General features: G+C 36.6%; 2 protein-coding genes and 1 non-coding gene across 3 annotated transcripts; 1 reads left to right on the top strand and 2 right to left on the bottom strand.

Annotated features, from left to right (window-relative positions):
• Nucleotides 1-1773: 1773 nt before the first annotated feature.
• On the bottom strand, nt 1774-18314 carry hnrnpr (heterogeneous nuclear ribonucleoprotein R). The gene is made up of 11 exons (XM_073821360.1): nt 18160-18314; nt 16361-16516; nt 16051-16169; nt 12786-12893; nt 10684-10797; nt 10424-10600; nt 8531-8666; nt 8249-8454; nt 8010-8159; nt 7373-7494; nt 1774-3073 (listed from the first exon to the last, which is right to left on the bottom strand). Exons 2-11 carry the CDS (start codon nt 16512-16514, stop codon nt 2470-2472), a joined length of 1890 nt encoding a protein of 629 aa, XP_073677461.1. The 5' UTR covers nt 16515-16516; nt 18160-18314; the 3' UTR covers nt 1774-2469.
• A 1044-nt stretch (nt 18315-19358) lies between these two features.
• Nucleotides 19359-19430, top strand: trnaw-cca (transfer RNA tryptophan (anticodon CCA)). Its single transcript has one exon. It is a non-coding gene; the product is annotated as a tRNA-Trp (tRNA).
• Nucleotides 19431-20606: 1176 nt separating this feature from the next.
• Nucleotides 20607-22943, bottom strand: atp5if1a (ATP synthase inhibitory factor subunit 1a). Its single transcript, XM_073822012.1, has 3 exons — nt 22785-22943; nt 20965-21077; nt 20607-20896 (listed from the first exon to the last, which is right to left on the bottom strand). The coding sequence occupies exons 1-3, from the start codon at nt 22854-22856 to the stop codon at nt 20755-20757; spliced, it is 327 nt and encodes a 108-aa protein (XP_073678113.1). The 5' UTR covers nt 22857-22943; the 3' UTR covers nt 20607-20754.
• Between the last annotated feature and the right edge of the window lie 4256 nt (nt 22944-27199).

Genomic DNA, 27199 nt, shown 5'->3' on the forward strand with positions numbered 1-27199 from the left:
AGAATTATTCATTGCTAAGAACTTCATTTGGACAACTTTAAAGGCGATTTTCTCAATATTTAGATTTTTTTGCACCCTCAGATTCTAGATTTTCAAATAGTTGTATCTCAGCCAAATATTGTCCTATCCTAATGGAAAGCTTATTTACCTCAATTTCAGAAATGACCATTATGACTGGTTTTGTGGTCCAGGGTCACATATTTGAAGACTGAGCTGCATAATCCAGTTTATTCTTGACATAAAAGGATGAATCAGAATGAGTTTCAACTGATTTCCAGTCAACAAGTAACAAATACCAACAGATAAAAAAAAACAACTATCTATCCCTGCTAGAGATAGTATAATGGATCCTCCAACAGGACAATGATCCAAAACAAAAACGGGTCACCAAGCTTCTGATATGGCCAACCAAGTTTGCTGACCTGAACCCATATAGAAAATGAGTGGCCTTTTCTTGTTTTATTTGCTCAATTTGCACAAAACAAGACCTTATCTTGTGTCATTTTGTTTCTCAAGTAAATGTATCTTGATTTAAGCATGTTTAGATATCTGAGCTGGCAAACAAGACAAAAACACAGTAATAGTCATTTTTTTAGTGTAAATATCAAAACTTAATTTTTGATTAGTAATATGCATTGCTAAGAACTTCATTTGGACAACTTCAAAGACAATTTTCTCAATATTATTATTTTTTGCATCCTCAGATTCTAGATTTTCAAATATTGTCCTGTCCTAACAAACCATACATCAGTGGAAATATTATTTATCCCAATTAAAAAAAAAAAAAGACCCTTATGACTGGTTTTGTGGTTCAGGGTCACATATTTGAAGATTGAGCTGCATAATTCAGTTTATTCTCGACACTGTACATAAGAAGAATCAGAATGAGCCTCGACCGATTTCCAGTCAAACACATACAGGGTTTTTCCTATAATAAACACATATCTGATCCAGATGTGTGTGTACTATAGCAAACAGCCAACATCCCAGTAATATTCATGCTTATAACCAACTAGTTAATAGTGAGAATTGGACACTAAAGTGATGCCAATATTCTTATTAACTCAAAGTATTTAAAGTGAGAAGGTTACATAAAAAAAAAACATGCATTTTAAGCTCAGACTTTAATTTTAATGTTAAATCCACTATTGTATTGTATATAAATGTACAGTCTTTACACAGTATTAAGTTCAATTACATAAGAAGTAACTGTGATTAAATTACAGGAAAAAACAAGAGTAATCCCTTACTTTACTTCTTCAGGGGAAAATACACAATTACAGTAACTAGTTACACCCAACGCTGATCATATCCTACTAATATTTTTTAATATATATACTAAAACCACATTGTGTCAGATCATCAACCTCATTAAAGAGTGAATGTGAAAAAAAATTTAATTAATGATTAAGCTTTGAATGTTACCATGTTAATATTACTAAAACAATTTGAGAAATGTGTTGAAATTATTTCAATATATCAATGTAATAATTAAAACCTTTGTGAACCTGGAGTACAAAACCAGCCTTAATTGTAGCAATAGCCAACAATACATCGTATGGGTCAAAATTTGCGATTTTTCTTTAATGCCAAAAATCATTAGGATATTAAGATCACGTTCCATGAAGATATTTTGTAAATTTTCTACCTTAAATATATCAAAACTTAATTTTGGATGATTATGTTGAGTGAAGACTGAGTTTGTTGAGATTAGTCTGTATTTGAGCCACATTCACACACACAAACACACGGTAAAGTTGTCAGAAACCAGTGGAAGTTGCTCGATTGAGTTTTATTGAAACTGAACAAACAAAAAATAAAAGTTATAAATACAAACATCAGACCAGCGGGCCGTAGCTCTTAAGGTAAGCCAGACCAAACCCTCACCAGCAAATCCCAAATGGAAAAAAACATCTGAAGTTATAATATCAGTATATCAGTTTTTAAAAAACACAATTCCACTACTTCTAGAAATGCTAAACAGACACTTAAACAGCACTCCTGCTACAAAACTTTTTTTTTCCTTCTGGTGGATTCTTTTCTCCACTTCTGCAAAAAACGACCAAAAAATAAAAGAAAACGCTGAAACGAAGCTCTAAGTCGACAGCCATTATTTACAAGCGAGTCCCTATGCCACTAGTACTGAGAGAAAGAGAGAGAGACGATGAGAACGGAGGACAGCGGGAAGGACGACACATCTTTCTGGAAGGCCATTTCATGATTGGAACGTCCTCTCACGCACACGTTTGCTCGGAAGTATCAGTGTCTTCTTTAAAATGTTCACGGTGGAGTTTAAAACAAGGAGGATGTAGGAATAAAAGTGGTCCGTTTAAGACAAACGTCCCGTCGGACACGCTCCGGGGGCCACGGACAGAATCTACAGGGCTATTGGAGGATAGAAAAGTCAAACAAACACTGCTGGCCAATCGCGGTCTTGTTTCTCAGGACGAGGGCGGGCGGATGGCGCGTCTACTTCCACTGCTGGCCGTAGGAATCCTGGGAGAACTCCAGCGTGTCGTTGCTGTAGCCGTAGCTGGCGGCGTAGTCGGAGCCCTGCTGCAGGGGCTGCTGGGCGATGGGTTGCGAGCCCCAGTTTTGCTGGTTGGTCTGCCGGCGCTTCGAGTCGGGCTGGTTGAACACGTCCGCCTTCCTCTTGCCGCCCACGTTGCCGCCGCGGTTTCCTCGGGCGCCTCTGGTGCCGCGGCCCCGAGGAGGTTGGAAGGGCCCGCCGCGCACCCCACGGCCCCTTCCTGCTCCCATTGGAGCCCCGCCCCTCGGGGGATAGCCGCCCCTACCGCGGGTGGGGGGAGCCGAGCGGGCTCTGGGGGGAGGCGGAGCTCCGCGGCTGCCACGACTGCCCCGCCCCCTCATGGAGTAGCCGTCGTCGTAACCGTAGTAGGGGTCGTCGTAGCCGCCCCGGTAGTCGTGGTAATCGTAACCGTAGTAGTCGTCGTAGTACTCCTCGTAACCGTAGTAATCGGGAGGGTAGGCGTATCCGCCCCGTCCGCCACGCCCACGGCCACGCCCAGGAGGAGGCATGCGAGGAGGAGGGTAATAATAATAGTCGTCATACCTGCACAGGTGGAGACACACACGCCGTCAGCATCCGGTTAACCATAGTTCACGGACACATTTGCGGAAGTCCTCATTTGTAAAAACAGCATTTAATAAAATCTTTTTAACCCTCAAAAAAATCTGTGTACTATTTTTGCAATGGAATCGATATCTTATATAATAGTCACAACTTCATCAGATTTAAACCAGCAACTTATTGATAATTGAAAGTGAAGAAAACAAAGTGTGGAATGTTACCATTATTACTTCATTTACCCCTTGAATCACACCAACAAAAAATTAAATATTGATGAAAAATGTACGACAACATTTTAGTTCCACATTACACAATAATATAAAAAGAGAAGATTAAGAGATTAAAGTCATAATATTCTTAGAGTAAAGTTGAAATATTTTGAATAAAGTCGAAATACTACGAGAGTAAGGTCGAAATACTACGAGAGTAAAGTCGGAATACAACGAGACTAAAGTCGGAATACAACGAGAGTGAAGTCGGAATACAACGAGAGTGAAGTCGGAATACAACGAGAGTGAAGTCGGAATACTACGAGAGTAAAGTCGGAATACTACGAGAGTAAAGTCGGAATACTACGAGAGTAAAGTCGGAATACTACGAGAGTGAAGTCGGAATACTACGAGAGTAAAGTCGGAATACTACGAGAGTAAAGTCGAAATACTACGAGAGTAAAGTCGGAATACTACGAGAGTAAAGTCGGAATACTACGAGAGTAAAGTCGGAATACTACGAGAGTAAAGTCGGAATACTACGAGAGTAAAGTCAGAATACTACGAGAGTAAAGTCGAAATACAACGAGAGTAAAGTCGGAATACTACGAGAGTAAAGTCGGAATACTACGAGAGTAAAGTCGGAATACTACGAGAGTAATGTCGGAATACTACGAGAGTAAAGTCGGAATACTACGAGAGTGAAGTCGGAATACTACGAGAGTGAAGTCGGAATACTACGAGAGTAAAGTCGGAATACTACGAGAGTAAAGTCGGAATACTACGAGAGTAAAGTCGGAATACTACGAGAGTAAAGTCGAAATACAACGAGAGTAAAGTCGGAATACTACGAGAGTAAAGTCGGAATACTACGAGAGTAAAGTCGAAATACTACGAGAGTAAAGTCGGAATACTACGAGAGTAAAGTCGGAATACTACGAGAGTAAAGTCGAAATACAACGAGAGTAAAGTCGGAATACTACGAGAGTGAAGTCGGAATACTACGAGAGTAAAGTCGGAATACTACGAGAGTAAAGTCGGAATACTACGAGAGTAAAGTCGGAATACTACGAGAGTAAAGTCGAAATACAACGAGAGTAAAGTCGGAATACTACGAGAGTGAAGTCGGAATACTACGAGAGTAAAGTCGGAATACTACGAGAGTAAAGTCGAAATACTACGAGAGTGAAGTCGGAATACTACGAGAGTAAAGTCGGAATACTACGAGAGTGAAGTCGAAATACTACGAGAGTAAAGTCGGAATACTACGAGAGTAAAGTCGAAATACTACGAGAGTAAAGTCGAAATACTACGAGAGTGAAGTCGGAATACTACGAGAGTAAAGTCGGAATACTACGAGAGTGAAGTCGGAATACAACGAGAGTAAAGTCGGAATACTACGAGAGTGAAGTCGAAATACTACGAGAGTAAAGTCGGAATACTACGAGAGTAAAGTCGAAATACTACGAGAGTGAAGTCGGAATACTACGAGAGTAAAGTCGGAATACTACGAGAGTAAAGTCGAAATACAACGAGAGTAAAGTCGGAATACTACGAGAGTAAAGTCGGAATACTACGAGAGTAAAGTCGAAATACTACGAGAGTAATGTCGGAATACTAGGAGAGTAAAGCCGGAATACTACGAGAGTAAAGTCGGAATACTACGAGAGTAAAGTCGAAATACAACGAGAGTAAAGTCGGAATACTACGAGAGTAAAGTCGGAATACTACGAGAGTAAAGTCGAAATACAACGAGAGTAAAGTCGGAATACTACGAGAGTGAAGTCGGAATACTACGAGAGTAAAGTCGGAATACTACGAGAGTAAAGTCGGAATACTACGAGAGTGAAGTCGGAATACAACGAGAGTAAAGTCGGAATACTACGAGAGTGAAGTCGAAATACTACGAGAGTAAAGTCGGAATACTACGAGAGTAAAGTCGAAATACTACGAGAGTGAAGTCGGAATACTACGAGAGTAAAGTCGGAATACTACGAGAGTAAAGTCGAAATACAACGAGAGTAAAGTCGGAATACTACGAGAGTAAAGTCGGAATACTACGAGAGTAAAGTCGAAATACTACGAGAGTAATGTCGGAATACTAGGAGAGTAAAGCCGGAATACTACGAGAGTAAAGTCGGAATACTACGAGAGTAAAGTCGAAATACAACGAGAGTAAAGTCGGAATACTACGAGAGTAAAGTCGGAATACTACGAGAGTAAAGTCGAAATACTACGAGAGTAATGTCGGAATACTACGAGAGTAAAGTCGAAATACAACGAGAGTAAAGTCGGAATACTACGAGAGTAAAGTCGAAATACAACGAGAGTAAAGTCGGAATACTACGAGAGTAAAGTCGGAATACTACGAGAGTAAAGTCGGAATACTACGAGAGTAATGTCGGAATACTAGGAGAGTAAAGTCGGAATACTACGAGAGTAAAGTCGGAATACAACGAGAGTAAAGCCGGAATACTAGGAGAGTAAAGCCGGAATACTACGCGAGTAATGTCGGAATACAACGAGAGTTAAGTCGGAATACTACGCGAGTAAAGTCGGAATACTACGCGAGTAAAGTCGGAATACTACGAGAGTGAAGTCGGAATACTACGAGAGTGAAGTCGGAATACTACGAGAGTGAAGTCGGAATACTACGAGAGTAAAGTCGGAATACAACGAGAGTTAAGTCGGAATACTACGAGAGTAAAGTCGGAATACAACGAGAGTAAAGCCGGAATACTAGGAGAGTAAAGCCGGAATACTACGCGAGTAATGTCGGAATACAACGAGAGTTAAGTCGGAATACTACGAGAGTAAAGTCGGAATACTACGAGAGTAAAGTCGAAATACTACGAGAGTAATGTCGGAATACAACGAGAGTAAAGTCGGAAAACTAGGAGAGTAAAGCCGGAAAACTAGGAGAGTAAAGCCGGAATACTACGCGAGTAATGTCGGAATACAACGAGAGTTAAGTCGGAATACTACGCGAGTAAAGTCGGAATACTACGAGAGTAAAGTCGGAATACTATGAGTAAAGCCGGAATACTACGAGAGTAATGTCGGAATACTACGAGAGTGAAGTCGGAATACTACGAGAGTAAAGTCGGAATACTACGAGAGTAAAGTCGGAATACTACGAGAGTAAAGTCGGAATACTACGAGAGTAATGTCGGAATACTAGGAGAGTAAAGTCGGAATACTACGAGAGTAATGTCGGAATACTACGAGAGTAAAGTCGGAATACTAGGAGAGTAAAGTCGGAATACTACGAGAGTAATGTCGGAATACTAGGAGAGTAAAGTCGGAATACTACGAGAGTGAAGTCGGAATACTATGAGAGTAAAGTCGGAATACTATGAGAGTAAAGTCGAAATACTACGAGAGTGAAGTCGGAATACAACGAGAGTAAAGTCGAAATACTATGAGAGTAAAGTCGGAATACTATGAGAGTAAAGTCGGAATACTATGAGAAGTCTAATTTTGAGAATAAAGTGAAAACACTGTGAGAAACTAAATATTTTGAGAATAAATCAAAATTACTTAATTTATTCTTGTAGTATTTTGTCTTTATTTTCTCGAAGTATTTCGACTTTAATCTTGCAATCTTAGATTTTTTTACATTGTTTTATGTTGCACCAAAACACCGTTGGAGAAATGTTATTTAAAATATAATTTTATATGAAATTTATAATAACACAACCTCAGAATTACCGGTATCAACCCCATATTTTATGAAACCTACATATTGATTTGTACCAAAACATCAAAATTACTCGCATTTACAGGTCACATTCGATTAAAAATAGCTAAAATCCCACAAAAATCTGTTGCCACGACGTATCGCGAGAGGAAAAAATTATGCTTTAGTTGCATAACATCGGTTAATGGAAACGCCGTCATTTCGCAATACTTTTTAATCGGCATTTATAAAATATCGCCAAAGTTTTGCGGAAATCTGTAATGGAAACGCGCCTCATGATTCATGAGGGTTAAACTGTAAAAATGCTGACTTGTCCGTTAGGGTTTAGGGTTGGGTTCCAGTATTTATAACTAGCTGTAAGAGACATCTCACCCTGTGTTTCTGCTGGTTTGTCTGGCAGCTTGTCTTTCTTTCCTCTTCTTATCTGGAGGTTTGGCCAACACGATCTCGATCTCCTCACCGCCCAGCTCTTTACCGTTCATCTCCTGCATCGCCTGCAAACACGCACAACAAGAGCCTGTCAGCATGAGCTCATGGGAAACACGAGTACAAATCCTATTATTATTCAGAACAAAGTGTACATGCAGACCTGCGGCTGTTCATTTTGACCTAATGATGCACAGATCTAGTCATTACTGAAACAGAAAGTTACATTATTGGGCCCTTTCTAAAGCATGTCAGCAAAAACAGAAAATATGTTTTTTTGACATTTAAAATGTGAAAAATTAAATCTTTAAAGCAACTGAAAAAGTTACCTTCTAGCTCTCTAAATTACTTGAAAATTATGAATTATCACTGTTTAATTTGATTTTATATAATTTTATGTATTTGTTAATTTGTTAATAAATATATTTTTTCTTTTTTTTTTTAATGTACGGTGCTTGGATTTAGTGTTTAAAAATGATAATGCCTATTTGTTATTTGAAGACGTTACAACTTTTTAAAAGCTCATGGAATAAAAAAAACGTAATTTATACCAAAAAGGGAAGAAATTGCACAGGTGTTTTACCTTGACTGCAGCGTCTCGCTCCTCGAAGTGAACAAAGGCGTAGTCTTTCAGCTTCTTGACGCGCTCCAGTTTGCCGAACTGAGAGAAGGTCTTCTCCAGCAGCTCCTCCGTGACCGGCGTGGCCAGCTTACGCACAAACAACACCTTCACCTGACGGGACACAGCGGATCATCACACATCAGGACAGACTGCTCTCAGCGACACACAGGAGAGGTGTGTGGGGACAGACACAGACTGACCTTGGCCATGACCTCCGGGTCGGGCTCAGCGACCGGGTCGGCCCACTCCACGGTCACAGGGTTCCCCCACACCTTCACCTTCCCGCTCATGAGCCTGCGACGCGCCTGAGCCGCCGATTTATGATCTTCGTACTCCAGAAAACAGAAGCCGCGGTTCTTCTTCTTATCGTCCGGCTGCGTGTACAGAATGACCTCCTGCAGACCCTCTGAAACACACAAACGCACGCCGTCAGCGGCGCTCACAGAGGATCCTCCACACCACACCTGCAGCACACGACTCACCTGTGACTTTGCCGAAGTCCTCCAGGATGCTCTCCCGGGTCTTGTTCTTTGGAATGGACCCCACGAACAGACGGTTGTTGGCCACAGAGATGCAGACACCTAGATATTTGCCCGACCGGATCTCGTAGTTATCACACTGATGACAAACACATACACACAGAAGAGTTACACACTGTAAACATTAAACTGACAAACAGTAAAAAAAAAAAAAAAATAATAACTTTTTTTTTTTTTTTTTACTTTGTCACCCATAAGCAGCTATCTATTAATTTAATAATTAAATTTTTCTGCATTTTTTTAATTGAATTACAGCTAAAATAAAATAATCAAATTTCATTAAAACTAATTTAATAAAAAATAATAAATAAATAACCTTCATTTTATTAAACAAAACAATTTTTTTTTTTTTTTTTGCAGCCTCAGACTCCAGATTTTCGACCAAATATTGTCCTATCTTAACAAATCAAAGTAAAGATTATTGTCTTGTTTTCAGAAAAAAAAAGAAGTTTAAAATTAAGCGAGTTTTTGCTTGAAACAAGCAAAATAATCTGCCAATGGGGTAAGCAAAATAATCTAGTAGTCTGCTTGAAATGAGATTAATTTTCTTACCCCATTTACTTAAGCATTTTTAAATATTTTGGCTGGAAACAAGATAAAAAGTCTTAGTCAGAAAAGCATTTTTTGCAGTGATCTCATAAATCTCAATTTTTTAACAAATTTATATATAGTAAAAAAAATTATATATATATATATATATATATATATATATACACATACAGAGTGCACAGCATAAATGAGTACACCCCCTCTAAAACTTAACAAATTGAGCATTTACTCTTCAGTTGAAAGACATATTAGGATTCTTTGGAGATATAATGTTCCAACAGGCCTGCTTGATCAACTACCAAAGAAGAATGTCAAAATTATTTAGCAAATTAAAATTTTCCTGTCAAAGTGATAAAATGTTGTGTTGCAAAAATGAGTACACCCTCCTGAAAGTTACTAAATAAAACTAAAAAAGAAAACAAAAGTGTAGGTTTAAAGCTATTTTTGATCAACCGGTAAGTATACTGAACCAAAACTTTTAAAGACCAGGGCATTTAAGGAGGTCGTCCTCCAGGAGTTAAACAGGACAGATGTGAAAATTTGCCATGAACTTGCCATTTTTTTTTTCAGTCAAAAAATTAAAGACAAATAAAGTAGTATGTTTAAGTCTTTTTAAAAGGTGAAATTAAAAAATAAACTGACATAAAAAATACATTTAACCTAAATAGCATTATTTAAAAATACAAACTAACAAGAATACCAAAAGCACATGAAATATCAAAATATTAAATTAAATCTAAAATAATAAAAAATATTATAATACATTATCAAAATAAATGCCAACTTTCAAAATATGAATACAATTATATATAAGTATATAAATAGCATTAAAATAAGACTAGATTTAAGAGGCTAATGTTTAATTGATTTGCAATCGTTGTTAATGTTAATGATTATCAATCAAACACATTTGTGACCCTTGACTACAAAACCAGTCCTAAGTAGCATTTGGAGAAATAGCCAAAAAAAGCACGGTATGGGTCAAAACGATTGATTTTTCTTTTATGTCAAAAATCATTAGGATATTAGGATCATGTTCCATGAAGATATTTTGTAAATATATCAAAACTTAATTTCTGATTAGTAATATGCATTACTAAGAACTTCATTTGGACAACTTTAAAGGCGATTTTCTCAATATTAGGATTTTTTTTTGCACCCTCAGATATTAAATAGCTGTATCAAATAGCTTTCAATTTCAAAAATTTGACCCTTATGTCTGGTTTTGTGGTGCAGGGTCACATTTCTTAAAGCGTGCACAAAGGTAAACATCATGAGGTCCCGCACCAGTTTGACAGCTTCCTGCGCGGCTTCTTTGCTGCAGAAGGTGATAAAGGCGTAGCCACGGTTCTGACCGGTGAGCGGATCCATCATTAACCTCAGATCCCAGATAGAGCCGGCTTTCTCAAACAGGGGAACCAGCTCGTCCTCGTACAGGTCTCGCGGGATCTTGCCCACAAACACCTGCAGGAACAAACACACACACAGGTGTCAGCTCAACCGCTCAACGCCGCCAAGAATAGAACTCCATCAGTTTAACAGCAAACCTCGGTGCCAATGCCAGGCTGCGGGCCTGAAAACACTTCCTCAGGAGGAGGGCCGCCGTACTTCCTCTGTCCTGTTGTGACGTCTAGAGTGTAACCCGTCCTCTCCAGCAGAGCCTGAGACAATCAATACATCAATAAAGTATGATGATCAGTCCTCTAACAGTGACAATCAAACAGGCAAAACAACAGGTATTGAGACAAATTCATGATTTTAATTGATTCACAAGCTTGTAATTCGGTTCAATCTCAATTCAATTCAATACTGATCCACTAGGATACACCACTAAACCAAAATTCATTCAGAAACCTTCAACATTTCTCACGTCATGTCAATTTATATGCTATAGTTAAATTTTTTTACTAAAATACAGACACCTGTTAGTATGACAATATAAACACAACGATCAATTCTTTGTTGAGCAATTACCAAGCAAAGCTTCATTTTTTTCAGTCTGTGGTGTAAAACGTTCGCATTAGCAATTAAACAAAAAAAACATGGTCAGGTCAAAGTGTCTGAATAACTTTTGGTCCCATATTTTAATCAGTTTTACTGGTAGTCCACTGTATGGAGAATTTTTGGGTATAATACGCCACAGTTTACTTTATTTTGCTATCCTCACTAACATAAACTATAGTGTCCTGCACCCACTAGTAAATAAAACATCAAATTATATCTGGTGACTGAATACTTTTTGACTGTATACGCAATCAGGCGCAGTATGTCAATTATTTAAAGAATGCTGTAAACAATATAATTGTTAGTAAACTGCTATATTAAAGTGATTTGCAAACATACATTTAAATTGCATATAAGGCAGTTTTTATAACAAAAATGTATTATAAAATGAAATATGTAGAATAACGTTTAAATGGTCTTTTTTACCGTACATTAAGGCGAGACACTGCAGGTGAACAGGGTAAAAAAAAAGTTATTGCCTTGCTTATTCAGTTGACTGACAACATTGATAATTACATTTTTTAGAAGTTTACTTAAATGTTAGGTTTAAATATGCAAATGAGCCATTGTTTAGTAAAATATGTGCTAATTTGCATACATTTCTAGAACAGAAATCAACACTGGATGAAGTCAGTTTTAAAACTCTTTTGACATATTTGAGTCAAATGTTTTTACCATTTTAGGGGGAATAAAATGTTGTATAAAATCAAGCAAATTCTATCTGAACAAACCCCTCTGTAATAACCTTCAGGATACAGTCAGGAACACAAATGCTCAGTGTGGTGTGTGTAAGTGCTGTTTAAGTGGAGATTTATGGCTCAGTGTAGGAGAAAAAACTCTTGGCCTTTTAAAAATCTGTATCGTAAATTGAAATCTATTGACACAAATAGATAAAGTGCTATAAAAGAAAGACTTAACAGTGTCTTTTGGGTGTTTTCTTTCCACTAGTCTGAAAAAAAAAAAACACTTTATGAAACAACAAAAAAATCCTCAAACTCAAACTTGACAGCTGCATAAAAAAAACATAATTTTTGCCTAAAGTCTCCCCTTAAAAAAAAAAAAACTAAAATTCAATGAATGTTGTATTTTAATTCAATTCTTCAACAACAGTTTAATCTGAACCAGGATTCACACAAGTTTCGGAAAACCTAGATAAAATTAGGAATAATATAATATTTTATTTTAAATGTGTGATTTAATGTGCCTCTGGACCACAAAACCACAGAACCAGTGCTAAGTAGCACAGGTGTATTTGCAGCAATAGCCAAAAATACGTTGTATGGGTCAAAATTATAGATTTTTCTTAAATGCAAAAGTCATTAGGATGTTAAGATCATGTTGCATGAAGATATTTAGTGAATATATCAAAACTTAATGTTTGATTAGTAATATGCATTGCCAAGAAGTTCATTTAGACGACTTTAAAGATGATTTTCTCAATATTTAGATTTTTTTTGCTGATTTTATGACTGGTTTTGTGGTCCAGGGTGAATTGAAAAGGGGGGCTTAAATACTATTGTGGACAATGAAGTGAAAAGGTTTGAGAAGATCAGGTTTTCAAATGTGGTGTTTGTTTTTATATTATATTTCTAACATGCATTTATATTTTCATGCTTTATATATTTGCATGTAACAGACGCAGTACCTTTATCTTGGCCTCATCGGGGCCTTTCGTGGACTCCTGCACTTTATTGCCCTGCTTTTCCCGCTGTCGGTACGTCTTCATCACACCGCACAGGAAGGCGCTCTTATTCTGGAACCAATCGGAGGAAAGCATGTAACATCAAACAAGGCTGAATGTACAACAAATGAGGGGAACACAGAAGTATAAACTGTTTTAATCAGTAGACATGATTACATGTGTCACCAAATATTTAGTAAATACTCAGTTTGAAAGATGGAAATTAACATACAGGCATTCTAAATTAGTAAAGAAAAAGCAAAGCTGTGTTTACATGTTCATATTGATCTGACTGTTTCAGGTCTGCAGCCCTTTCTATCCAATCTCAACTTCATTTGGATTGACTGCTGTGTTTATAGGAAGTATTTCCAGCCTTCATTTTGAAATCAAATTTAGATTTAGTCTTAGTCTTCTGACTAAAATGGCAATTAGTTTTACTCATATTTTAGTCACCTGAATTGTTTTAATATTAGTCTAGTTTTAGTCAAATAAATATCATAAGACACACACACAAAATAAAAAGAGACTAAAATAATGATAACAATAATTACAAATACATAATAATACATTTATTACATTCTCTAATAAAAAAGAAGTTGCTTTTGCTCAGCAAGGCTGCATTTATTTCTACATTAAAAACACATGCCTGATTCAAGAAGGGGTCTTAAAATAACAAGTTAGTAAAATAATATTCTATGGCCATTAAGTTAAATTGTGCTTTGTTGGTAGGCTATAATGTCTACTAGAATGTTAAAAATGTTCAGTGTTAAGCAAATATTTTTTCTTTGAAAAGCAAAACATAACTGTGAAAAGCTAATATTGGCCATTTAATTTATGCAACGGTGAAAAAAATGGCAAAATACATAGGGGGAAAAAAACACTAAAAAACATTTTCGGTAATCAGCCTTCGGCCCAGTGTTTCACTTTGTTCGGTTTTCGGCTTCGGACAAGAATTTTCATTTTGGTGCATTCCTATTTATTTATACAAATAAATTTAGATTAATTATTATTATTAGGACTACTAATATGATTCAGTCAAGAGCAGTGAGTGATTTTCTGTCTTTCTTTTGTTGTTTAACATCAATGACTCAGACAATAGCAACTAAATTAGGCTGCTGTCCCTTTAAATCCGAATGCATGAATTCAGATTGTATCAGTGCAACGTGAAACTGTTTACATTCACCAAAGATGTAACCGAGTGGGTTTACGTGAATACTCATCAAAACAGACAATTCAGCATTATTTTGTGTGTATTTCTCTGTTTATGAGACACGGAAGTGCTGTGTGAGAGGTAGTGTTGTTTTTGGCGGCTGGTTTTAATTTTAGTTTTAGTCTAGTCTTTGTGTGAAGCTGTCATTTTAGTTTTTATTAGTTTTAGTCACGTTCATACTCTTTTTAGTCTAGTCAAGTTTTAGTCAACTATGGCCCGGTTTCACAGACAGGGCTTAGACTAAGTCAGGATTAGGCCATAGTTCAATTAGGACATTTAAGTCATTTTTATAAACATGCTTAGAAAAAAACATCACTGGTGTGCATCTTGAGAAAAAAACAAAGGCACTGATATATTTTAAGATCAATCAATGCAATTTTATTTCAGTTGAAACGGCTCAGACTTACATTTTAGTCTAGGACTAGGCTTAAGCCTTATCTGTGAAACCGGGGTTAAAGTCGGAGCATTTTAGTCTTATTTTAATCAGAATTATCCATGACTATTTTCGTCTAGTTTTAGTTGACGAAAACTGATGACATTTAGTCTAGTCTTAGTCAATAAAAATTGTATTAGTTTTTATTGAAAAATTAGTCTCTTTTTTATTTTTAAATAATAGTCATCGTCACATGACCAGCATTTACATTTCGTATCGTTTTCGTCACGTGATAAAGGTTCGTTGGCGACGATATTTAGGGGTGCCCAACCCTGTTCCTGGAGATCTACTATCCTACAAAGTTCAGCTCCAACCCTGAACAAATACACCTGAACCAGCTAATTAATCTCTAAAGTAGCACTTGATAATTACAGACAGCTGTGTTGGAGCAGGACTGGAACAAAAGTCTGCAGGTGAGTTGATCTCCAGGAACAGGGTTGAGCAGCCCTGTTTTAAACCATGGAGGTGAGCCAATAAATATCACACAAGCAACGTGAAAACTGCGCAATATATTAAAGTGAAAGTAAAAACTGACAGTGCTTTCAGCATCTGACCTGCATTCTCTCAAAGACAATGAGAGACGATTATACTTCATATGCTGATATAGTCCCTTAAAATTTTTCTTGTGCCCCGAACATGGTGGGAAAAAAATAAAAAGAAACGTATTTTGTGTAAGGTTTGTTTTTGAAAGTTGGTTCTTGAAATAAAGCTCTTAATTTTCATTGATGACTGCAGTGTTATTAGGGGTTAAGAAAGGCTTAATTATGATTTCAGGTGGTCTTAAATGTGGGACTGAAAGACAAGAATTGCGATGAAACTTCAAAAGTCTATCCATTGAATAAATATGAGCGCTGCACGTTTCAAATTCATTTGCTGCACTGCTTTGTGTAATATTATTCTGACAGAGCCTCCTGCTGGAAGAGAAACGTAGAGTTGTAAATGTGAACTGATGGATCCACAAGATAATGTGTTATGAAAATGTAAACAATTTAAACAAAGGCTGTAAAATATATGTATATGTTAAGTAATGTAATACTTGATTGATAATAATTGTTTAAATTAATATAATTGATTTATTCTTTGAAACTTTAATATTAATTTATGCAATTGCAATGCCTTGATTCTAGTAAGATTAGTACACAGTCATAGCCATAAATGCAATGGTACTAATAACTGGCGTAAATCTTTCGGTGTTTCAGTTTTCGGCCTTGGTTTCCTCTTTTTCGGTTTCGACCAAGAATTTTCATTTCGGTGCATCTTTACTCTTTAGTGTTGTCAAACGTATCTCTTATTCCCAGATATTGACATTTTAAAACGTTTTATAAGATGTGCAGTGGATAGATCAACAGGCTATGTTACAGTTCAAATGGACACATCTAACCTCCTAAAACACAGCAATTTCTTTCTGAATTAATCTCTTCCCAAACCGTCCATCCCTAATATTTTTGTGAAAATTTCAATAGCTTTCGTTCATCGTTTTGTCATTCGAAAGAATCGAACGCCTTGTTTTCGTCAGCAAAAAATGATGTTGATGAAAATTATTAATCAGAATGAACAGAGTATTTGTGATGTGATTAGTGTGTCACCTGGACGTGTGAGAGGTCAGACTCCTTGAACTGCTGCAGCACTGACAGCGCTCCCTCCTCATTAAACTCCCGCAGCGCGTCCAGCGCCCGCTCGTCCAGATCCGCGTACGCCACCAGACCTGAACACACAACCATCACAATCAGACACCAGACGCTCCTTCATCCGTCAAGACCCCACTGAAGCAGAAGAGATGCTCCAGACTGTCCGCTTTACAAGCACATCTTCCTCAAGAGTATGTGAACACACTCAGGATCGAGACCGGTTTCATGTGGTCCAGACAGTCCGCTAACAGATCCCAGACGGTCTCACCTGTCTGAAAGATGTTGTCCAGACTCTCGGCGACCTTCTGCGGCAGACCGGCGTCCAGCAGCGTCTGGTAGTTCTCTGAATGTGTGGCCGACACATCCATGGGCTCCTCTTCTTCTTTGGCCAGACCAGAGCTGCCATTCACCTCAGCAGCCATTACTGACACACACACACACACACACACACACACACGTTAAACTACTTCAAATGTATTGATCTTTTCAACAGAATTGAATTACTCAATGTACCATTCTATACATTTAACACGGCTTATATAACCAGATCACAGGACTCAACAGCTGGAAACCTGACCAGTGATATGTGACCCTGGACCACAAAACCAGTCATAAGGGTCAGTTGTTTTTAAATATATTAAAGCGTAAATAAGCTTTCCATTGATGTATGGTTTGTTAGGATACGACAATATTTGAAAATCTGCAATCTGAGGGTGCAAAAATATCTAAATATTGAGAAAATTGTCCAAATTAAGTTCTTAGCATGCATATTACTAAACATATTACTAATCAAAAATTAAGTTTTGATACATTTACGGTAGGACATTTACAAAATATGATCTTAATATTCTAATGATATATGAAATATATTATATGGTCTCATATGAACTATATAGACACGTGCATATACGTAATATATAATAAATATATATACATAATATGAATTGACATATACATGAAAATAAATATATACACGAAAATACTTTAATATACAATTTTAATTACTATACATTAATACATATATAAACACTTTTTGTATTGCATATATACACACAAATATATACGCAAACATTTTAATATACAATACAAATTAAGCATTTTCTATTTAAAAACGTTTAAATATAGTAATTTAGATCACACACATGTGACCCTACAGCACAAAACTAATCTTATTTAGCACAGGTATATTTATATAGCCAAAATACATTATATGGGTCAAAATGAATTATTTCTCTTTCATGCCAAAAATCATTAGGATATTAAGATCATGTAACGTTACCATGAAGATACTTAGTAAATTTCCTACTGTAAATATATCTAAACCTGATTTTTGATTAGTAATATGCATTGCTAAGAAGTTCATTTGGACAACTTTAAAAGCGTTTTCTCAATATTTTGATTTTTTTTTGCACCCTCAGATAGCAGATTTTGGCTAAATATTGTCCTATCCTAACAATCCATACATTAATAGAAAGCTTATGAATTCAACTTCTTAATTTCAAAACATTGACCGGTTTTGTGGTCCAGGGTCACATGTAAATATAAATATACATGTATATACATATATAAACCAATACGAACTATACTGGATCTATACTGATCAATAGCAAACTTGTATTTTGTGACTAGTATCCATTAAAACATGAAGCTCATGATGAACTGCTGTCAGACAGAAACACAAACACAAACGTGCTCACACTCATCAGACACTGATAAAGCGCGCTCACACACACACACACACACACACACACACACACACACACACACACACGCTAGTGTCGGTGATCCGCCCCCCTCACGCATGAGGCTAGCAGCACGCGATGCTAACGCGCATGTATGTGTGTACGTTAACGCCTGTAACGGGTCGTTGGTGATCTTTAGCTCACATGTGACACCCGTTACCCGTCACACCTGCCGCCGCTCACACAATAAACCTGTTTAAGCGCCAAACCGGGCAGACGGAGATTCCCGCGCCGCGCGCGGCCTACAACAGCAGCGGCGGCGCGAGACAGACACAATTCAAACCAGACCAACCCGCCAAAAAGCGCAGCAGCCGCGCGCACTCACCGCGATTATGTTGACCGGACGGCACGAGAGAGCTGTGGAGCGCGCTCAGTCCTGGTTCATGAACGGCAAAACTCACCGAAACACGATAAAACCTCTTGAGATGAACCCACGAGACAGAGCGAGACAGTCCCGTCGCTCAAACAACAGCGCCACTTCCTCGCGCGGCGGACCGGCTGCGTCACGGCGCAAGCCAAGCGGGAGCGCGTACGTGCGGGGCGGGGAATCCGCGTGCACGACCTCAGCTCACTGTTATTGTTATTTATTTTGAGGTTTTTAAGATTAATTTGAATTTTACTACATTTCTTTATGCTCTTAAGACAGTTTTAAATACAACTAAAACCAAAGTAGAAAAACGGAACGTTTTTGCTCCTTTGTGTCAAAATATGAACTGCTTTAATGCTGTATTGATTTCCTTCTCCTTTGTTATATTTCTAATCTTGCTCTTCTTTATAAGTATTAAGTTAATACGATTTCTTGCACTGTAAACGTGTAATAAATAAATATTTAAAAAATAAACGATCTTAATATATTGTAGAGTGTGATTCCCACATGTGATATTCAGATAGAAAAAAACATACAAATAAATAAAAGATATAATGTGGTCAGTCACGCAGATCTCTACTCTAGATATTAATGAAAACTGAAAACCCCAATTCTTAGGATAAAGTTTGTGGAAAAAACTTCCGTTTCATTCAAGTTTTCTCTGGTAGCAACACATTAGTTTATTTATTATTACAGAGAGAGAGAAATCTATTTACATAAATGCGATTTTAAAACATATGTTTTCAGTGGTGTTTTGGTTTCAGTTTGTTCCAAAACATTTATATATAATCTAAACTAAACTAATTTGTATACGAATTTGAATACGAGTAATATTTATATATTTATTTATTTTCCCAACATGTCACTTCAGAAAAAAGGTAAAAAAAAAAAAAAAATCTAATCAAATCTGAGCCGCTGATTGTGAGCGCGCATGGGTCACGTGGTGCCCGATGGCGTTGTTTTGTTCTGCTGTCAGTCAAAGGCAGTCCGTATTTCTCACACACGCACCGTTATGCGACAGCAAATGCGAGTACTAAGATAAATAATGAAGATAAGAAATATAAACCGTAATAATAACAAATAATAATGTGCATGCGCTTTAGCCACTGGTGTCGCGCGCACACAGATGGTTGCGTTTGTTATGCTCTGATCAGCGGGACCTCGTGGCGCAACGGTAGCGCGTCTGACTCCAGATCAGAAGGTTGCGTGTTCAAATCACGTCGGGGTCAAATTATTATGCTATTCGTAACGAAACATCAGTGCATATTAACAAAAAAACCTCTTAACACTTATTTGTATTTCTCTTCGGAGGAAATATTACAGAAATACTGATGTCTGATCAGTTTAAAGGACAATAGTGAACATCTTAACCTTAAAATTCAACACTGAGAATATAAGGACATATTTAGATTTGTTTCATATTTTCATGCTTACATGACTGTAATATAAGAGAATGAAACTGTTCTGAGATCTTCAAATCCTTATCCAAGGTGTTTACACACACAACCATCCTCTATTGTTTCCTATAATATCTTTCTAATAAACCTGGCATTATGAATATTGTTCAGGTCATAATGCTATCTTTATTAGAATCCATAAATGAACCTATGAATATTGCTGGCACTGACAAATTGCTTACATTTCTTTCCTGGATCAGTGCTATATTTATTTTAATTAATTATATTTTTTTTATTATTATTTTAAATCATTGTTTTTTTTATATATATATATATATATTTTTTTTTTTCTTTTCTTTTTTAAAGTTTTAGTTGTTTTTATGGCTGCTTTTCTAGTTATCTAGTTGTTATTCATTTTAGTTTATTGTATTACATAAAGTTAAACTAAATTAAAATAAAAATAAATTAAAAAGTTAAACTAAAAAAATATAACATTTTTATTACTTTACATAATATATTAATTTTATTGCAGTTATAATACAAGTTACAAAAATGGAACAAAAAAATCTTATTTTAATTTAGTTTAACTTGTAATAAAATGTAATAATTTAATAAAATAAAAACTAAAACTTACATGAAATTATTTAAGTAATGCAAATGCATTATATGAAAAAATATATAATTGTTTTGTTCATAATGCAAAGTAATGAAAGTAAAAATAAAAACAAATTATTTATATATATATATATATATATAGAGAGAGAGAGAGATAATTAGTTTTTATTTTTACTTTCATTACTTTGCATTATGAACAAAACAATTATATACTTTTTTATATATAATGCAAAGTAATGAAAATGTTTTTTAATGGTGTTAAGTTAATTTAAGAAAGTGTTAAACATTCTATTATCAGAATATTTCAGCCAGAAATGAAAATCCACTCATTTATTATCCATGTTGTTTCCAACACTATACTGTATGCAGTGTGAATGAATCAAAGGTCTCTGCTTCAAATAAACTCAGAACACACTTTATTTCTCACACCAGCAACAGATTTCAAACATTGGTTTCTTCCTAAATCATGCGAATGATGGCGGTTAGAGAGAGAGAGACGGGCTCTCAGGCACAAGATGTGAAATATGATGATGACGTTGCTTTAGTCGTCGTGTTTGAGTTTGCGGATCTTGCCCTTGTGTCTGTCGATCTCTCTCTGCAGACGCTCGATCTCCTTCTTGTGATGGTCGATTTCTTCTTCATGGTGTTTCTTCAGAGCCGCCAGCTGTTCCTTCTCCTTCTGTCTGTGAAAGCGCAGACACCCTCAGATGACCGCAGATCAAATGACGGAAATGATGAGACTGAAACTCACTTGAAGTACCGCTCCTCCTCTGCCGCCTCCTTCTTCCCGAACGCTCCTCCGGCTTCCCGAACCGAACCGCCCGCTCCTCCGCCTTTACCCGCACCTTTGCCCAGCTCACCCAGCTACAGACCAAAGCACAAACACTGGACTCATTCATTCGTCTTAGTTAGTTGTTAGAACGTTATTCTAATATTCCCAAAACGTTAGTTTTTGGTTCCCAGAACATTAGCTTTTGGATTATAGAATATTCCCCTAATGTTATTTTACATTCCCAGAACATTAGTTTTTGGTTTGTAGAATGTTCCCCAAATGTTAATCTAATGTTCCCAGAACGTTAGTTTTTTTTTTTTTTTTGTAGAACATTCCCAGAATGTTAATTTAACGTTTCCAGAACGCTCAATTTTTGGTTCTCAGAAAATTTGTTTTTAGTTAGTAGAACATTTCCCTAATGTTATTGTAACGTTCCCAGAATATTAGTTTTTGGTTCCCAGAAAGTTAGTGTTTGGTTTTTAGAACATTATTCTAATGTTCCCAGATTGTTAGCTTTTGGTTTGTTGAATGCTCCCAGAATGTTAGTTTTTAGGTTTGCAGATTGTTGCCAGAACGTTAATCTAACCTTCCCAGAATGTGATTTTTCCCCAGAATGTGTTTTTTAGAACGTTAGTTTTTGGTTTTAACAACGTTATTATAACATTCCCAGAATGTTAGTTTTTGGTTTGTAGAACATTCCCAGAATGTTATTGTAATGTTCCGAAAATATTCGTATTTGGTTCCCAGAAAATTAGTGTTTGGTTTTTAGAGTGTTATTCTAACTTTTCCAGAATTTTAGTTTTGGGTTTTTAGAACAGTATTGTAATGTTCCCAGATCATTCGTTTTTTTTTTTTTTTTTTTTTTTTTTAAATTACCTAAACAAATAACCATCAGGGAACGTTCTCTATAGGTTATTTAATAACAACCATTGTGCAACGTTCTGGGAACGTTATTTTATGGTTACAAAACATATCAAACATAAACCTAAAAAAGAACATTCCCCTGACGTTAATATTTGGTCCCCCGTTATAAACACATGCTATAATCACACCGACTCCGTTAAAGGAACATTTTAAAGCTGCAAATTTAGAAAATCGAATAATGTGTTGATTATTTAGTCAATTATTTGAATTAAATATATATGTAATTAATTTTAATTCATTATTTACAAAATTATAATTCCACATTCTGCCCAGTATTTCCACCAATGAATATATCTATGCGCAATTAAACATTCTACTGCTATCAGGACAAGCCCTTATTAATTGAAATACTCACGTGACTTTGTGGCTTTTACAGCGCTTCATAAAACCTGTTTTCAGATGCGGTCTGTCCACAAAAAATGCATTATTCACTGCTGTAACGTGAAGGTTTTCTACACACAGTGCAGACGCGGTTAATCGATCACCAAATGCTTCGAATATGCAGTGTTTGTATTGTTGTTATTTTTATCAATTAGTTGTTGCAACCTTAGAACATTTTACTCAAAGCACATTGATCTCCCCCCAATAACTGACTATTCCTGTTGTCTCAAACATGCATGACTTTCTTTCTTGAACGCAGAAGGTAAATGAGAACTGATGCTGCGAGGCTCCAAAACCTCATAAACATCACAAAACTAGACGAACTGAGGCCAATCAACTCAGAAAAGCCAAGTCTTGATTCAAACTCAACATTGACACGAGCACGAGTGCAGGAGCGACATGTCATTGGTGTCAGACCCCAGAATGTGTGTGAGTTTGTGTGTGTTTGTCCATTTCTGAGTCTCAACTTCAGATCCATAAAGAGCCTTCAGTACCTGATCGGATCCCATCCGCAGCGGTGAGGTGAAATACCCTCTCAAACTGCCCCTGAGCAACAGTCGAGCCATGACTGAACCTCACTGATGACCAAACCACAAGCTTATCAAACAGAATTTGCCCTTGTGCGGAACTCGGAAATATACGAGCGAAGAGCAAACGGGATCAAACAGCAATGAAGAGCCTCATCAGCGCCGCCTGGCGACCGGAGACCAGCCGCACTGCGCATGCGCAGACACAGCCTGCTAGAACAATAGCGCTTTGTTTGGCGAAGCAGCATCTTTTCATGCAGGGCCGCTGCTGGCCAAATGGGTGCCCTAAGCATAAGTTTACTTTTGTGCCCCCTCCCCCAAATATTACGAAAGTAAAAATAAAGTAATAAAAAAAAAACACCTACTATAGGGGCCAAAATAGAATATCAACAACAAAGAGTTACCTCCAATAGTTATGATTTTATTAATACAGTTGTCTGATTGATTTAATAGTCTCAGAATCATACAAAAGGAAATTAAGTAGTTTTACTAAGATAAAACCATGGTTATCTGCCTTTTTATCTATCTTTCTATCATATCCATGCTTGTAAATTGTGTTTTATAGAATATATAATTTGTATTTGTCTGTATTTTTTTTAAATATATTTTTATTCTGTGTTTTTTACCTGTTTGCACCAAGGGTGTGAGAGAAATGAAACTTCAAAACTCTTGTATGCACTGTACATGTGGCAGTTTTGACAAAGCAAACAAGGGTTATGATGTCCACATGTTTTTGTTGAGGAAATGATAGGAAAGATTATGGATATTTTAATTAAATGTTTGGTCAATATTAAACAAGGAATTCGATCATCATGTAAGTGTAACAACTGCATTTACCAGGCCTTGTGTCCTTTTCAGGCATTTCTATTAAAATTGTAATGTAAACTGTTAATTTTGTATTAGATTATGTATTTTAACACTGTTATTTAATGACACCATATGGTCATTATTAATCAATAATCATAATTGCCTCTGTGTTTTAATATAATGCATTTTAAGTAATTTTGTTTACTTAGATCTGCTTGCATTCATATTACGAAAGACACGTTAGTCGTGAAATTATTACCGACATTAAAACACATTAACGTCGTCAGAATAAAATAAAGTTTCACAGGATTATGAACGCACCTGAAAGTGATGCACGGGCTTTTTTTTTCTTTCGTTTCTCGGCGCCGGACTGTTGATGTCTCTTTCCAGGACCAGGCATATTGTTCATCAATTATTATCATCATCTTGGCCAAATAGGCAGCTGTAAACAAGAGCTGAGGGCGCCTCGCGGCGCAAATGCTGTGCGTCATCACGTGTGCTTACTAGCCTACTCAAATGCAATATATACGTTTATATTTTTGTTTATTTGTATATGTATATTATTAATATTAATTTATTATTATAATATATAAAAACATTTTTTTTTGAGCAGCTGGGATGGTGCCCCCCTGGGACCTGGTGCCCTACGCAGACTGCGTACTCTGCGTATAGGGAGCGGCGGTACTGTTTTCATGGATGCATATTTGAATGGTATTTAGTAAACAAAGGCATGATAGGATAATAAAGAAAAAAAGATTTTCTTTCACAAATACACGTTTAGGTTTCAGGCACATCTCTAACGACAGCACAAAATGTAAAAAAAAAAAGATGTTTATAATTGGTGTATACAGTTAGCTGTGTTTTTGAATGCACACTAGTGTACATATGTTCAGTTCAGGAATCTGAATCTTCTTACATGAACATATCTACTACAGGTATGTGCCAAAAAAAATTGAATATCAAGGGAAAATCCATTTATTTCAATAATTTGTTTCAAATAGTGAAACTTATATTAGTTCACTACACACAAAGTGAAATATTTCAAGGCTTTATTTGTTTCAGTTTTGATGATTATGGATTAAAGATAAAAAAAAACAAATCCAGTATTTCACAAAATTAGAATATTTCATGTGACCAATAGGATCTTAAACACATGTTGGCCTTCTGAAAAGTGTGTTAATGTACTGTATTATGTCCTCAGGCCTCCTTTTGCACTAATTCCAGCATCTTTGACACAGTTGAGGTGTTATGGAGCCCAAGATGCTTTGATATTGGCCTTCAGCTCGTCTGCATTTGGGGGTCTCTGTTCCCTCATCTTCCTTTTGACAATCCCCCATAGATTTCCAATGGGGTTTAAGTCAGGCCAGTTTGCCGGCCAATCAAGTACAGTTATTCCATGACTATACTGGTAGTTTTGGCAAAATCCTGCTGGAAAATAAAATCATAGTCTCCAAAAAGCTTGTGGGCAGCAGGAAGCATGAAGTGCTCTACAATTTCCTGGCAGACAGCTGCGTTGATGTGGACTTGATAAAAGACAATGTACCCACAGCAGCAGATGACATGCTCCTCAAACCATCACTGACTGTGGAAACTAAACACTGGACTTTAAGCAGCTTGACTTTTGTGTCTCTCCGCTCTTCCTCCAGACTCTGGGACCAGTTCTTTTTCTCCGTAGCCCAGCACAGACGCTTCTGATGTTGTTTTTGGTTCAGGAGTGAATTCTCCAGCTGTAGCCGCTGTCATGCAGACGTCTGTATGTAGTTCTTCTCAGTCTCACTCCTTATGAAGCTCCCCCAGATTTCTGCTTGACAATCCTCTCAAGGCTACGGTCATCCCTGTCACTTGTGCACCACATTTTTCCCTTCCTCTTAACACTCTGTTAATATACTTCAATACTGCGCTCTGTGAGCATCCAGCTTCTTTTGCAATTGCCTTTTGAGATTTTCCTCCTTATGGAGGGTGTGAATGATGGTCTTCTGCACAAGCGTCACGTCAGCAGTCTTCCTCATGATTCTGAAGCTACTAAACCAGACTGAGACAATGTAAAGCCTGAGGAAACCTTTGCAGGTGTTTTGCGATAATTATCTGACTAGATTGGGACACAGGGAGCCTACAATGTTGAACTTTGTCATGATATTCTAATTTTGTCAAATACTGGATTGGATTTTTTTTTTCTTTAATCCAAAATCATTAAAATTGAAACAAATGAAGGCTTGAAATATTTCACTTTGTGTGTAGTGAACTAATATAACATACAAGTTTCACTTTTTGAAACGGTCATTCTATGGAAATGTCTTCTTTTCTGTCCCTATACACTCTTAAAAATAAAAGTGCTTCATGATGCCATGGAAGAACTTTTAACATCTTAGGAACCTTTCTGTTTCACAAAAGGTTCTTTGTGGCAAATAAAGTTTTTTTGGATTATAAAGAGGTAAGCAAGAGACTTCTTTGACTGAATGGTTCATTGTGGAACCAAAAATAGTTTTTCTATGGCAGTGGTTCCCAACCTTTTTTACTCCGGGGCCCCCTCCTTCTCTGGTCAGTTTTGCAAGGCCCCCCTATACCTGACATGTCCTCCTATACTGTTCTTCCGCTGTAAAAAGTATTTATTTTTAGACCTTTTATTATCAACCAAAACATTTATTTTGCCTTATTATTATTCCACTGCATGTTTAAAAAAAAAAAACTCAAAATTCAAACTTTAAATATACTTTATAACTTTAAGACAACCTGCTCAATTCTAACTTTTTAAAATAATACATACATATATATATATATATATATATATATATATATACAGATTTAAAGCTCCTGAATTTTTTACTTCAGAGACATCAGAGTACTTTTCTTAAATAAGTGAATACCTACCAAACAGGACAATAAAGGAGATGCCAAAAGACTCACTAAACCTCCCTTTGAACTTGACTGACTGAATATCTACTGTTTGTATCCATTAAAAAATAGACACATAAATTTAAATATTTGAAAAAATAAACACATAAAAATAAATATTGTAAATCTGTTAAACACATCAGTCTATCGGCGAAGATCAGTGAACTCCGTTGCTCATAATCACCGAACATCACCAGATCCTCCTCTATCAATGAGCATCCATTATAAAACACTCACAGGAGATTCATTTGGACAACTAGGCAAATGTATTTAAATTGCATGCAAAAATACAATAGGGATCAGAGTCTAGAGAACGCGAGTAGTTTGTGAATCATTAGCGGACTTATGCGCGCCTATAATGTAAGATTCTTATATACACGAGTGTTATACATAGGCACGCTCAAGTTCGTTATTATTACTCGAATCGTGTAAAGTACATTAGCGCTACGGTATTTGCTTCATGCATGTAGCCGAGATGTAGTATGCGTGCAGCAGCTGGAAGTTTTGAGCCGCCATTCAGTCTGTATTTAACAGTGCGTCCAGTCACCATTTTCATTGACTAAAACTAGACTAAATGTCATCGGTTTTCTGTCGACTAAAACTAGACTAAAATAGTCATGGGTAATTCTGACTAAAATGTTCAGACTTTTAGTCGACTAAAACTTGACTAGACTAAAAAGAGT

Source organism: Garra rufa, chromosome 17 (assembly GCF_049309525.1).
Source record: "Garra rufa chromosome 17, GarRuf1.0, whole genome shotgun sequence".
NCBI lineage: Eukaryota > Metazoa > Chordata > Actinopteri > Cypriniformes > Cyprinidae > Garra > Garra rufa.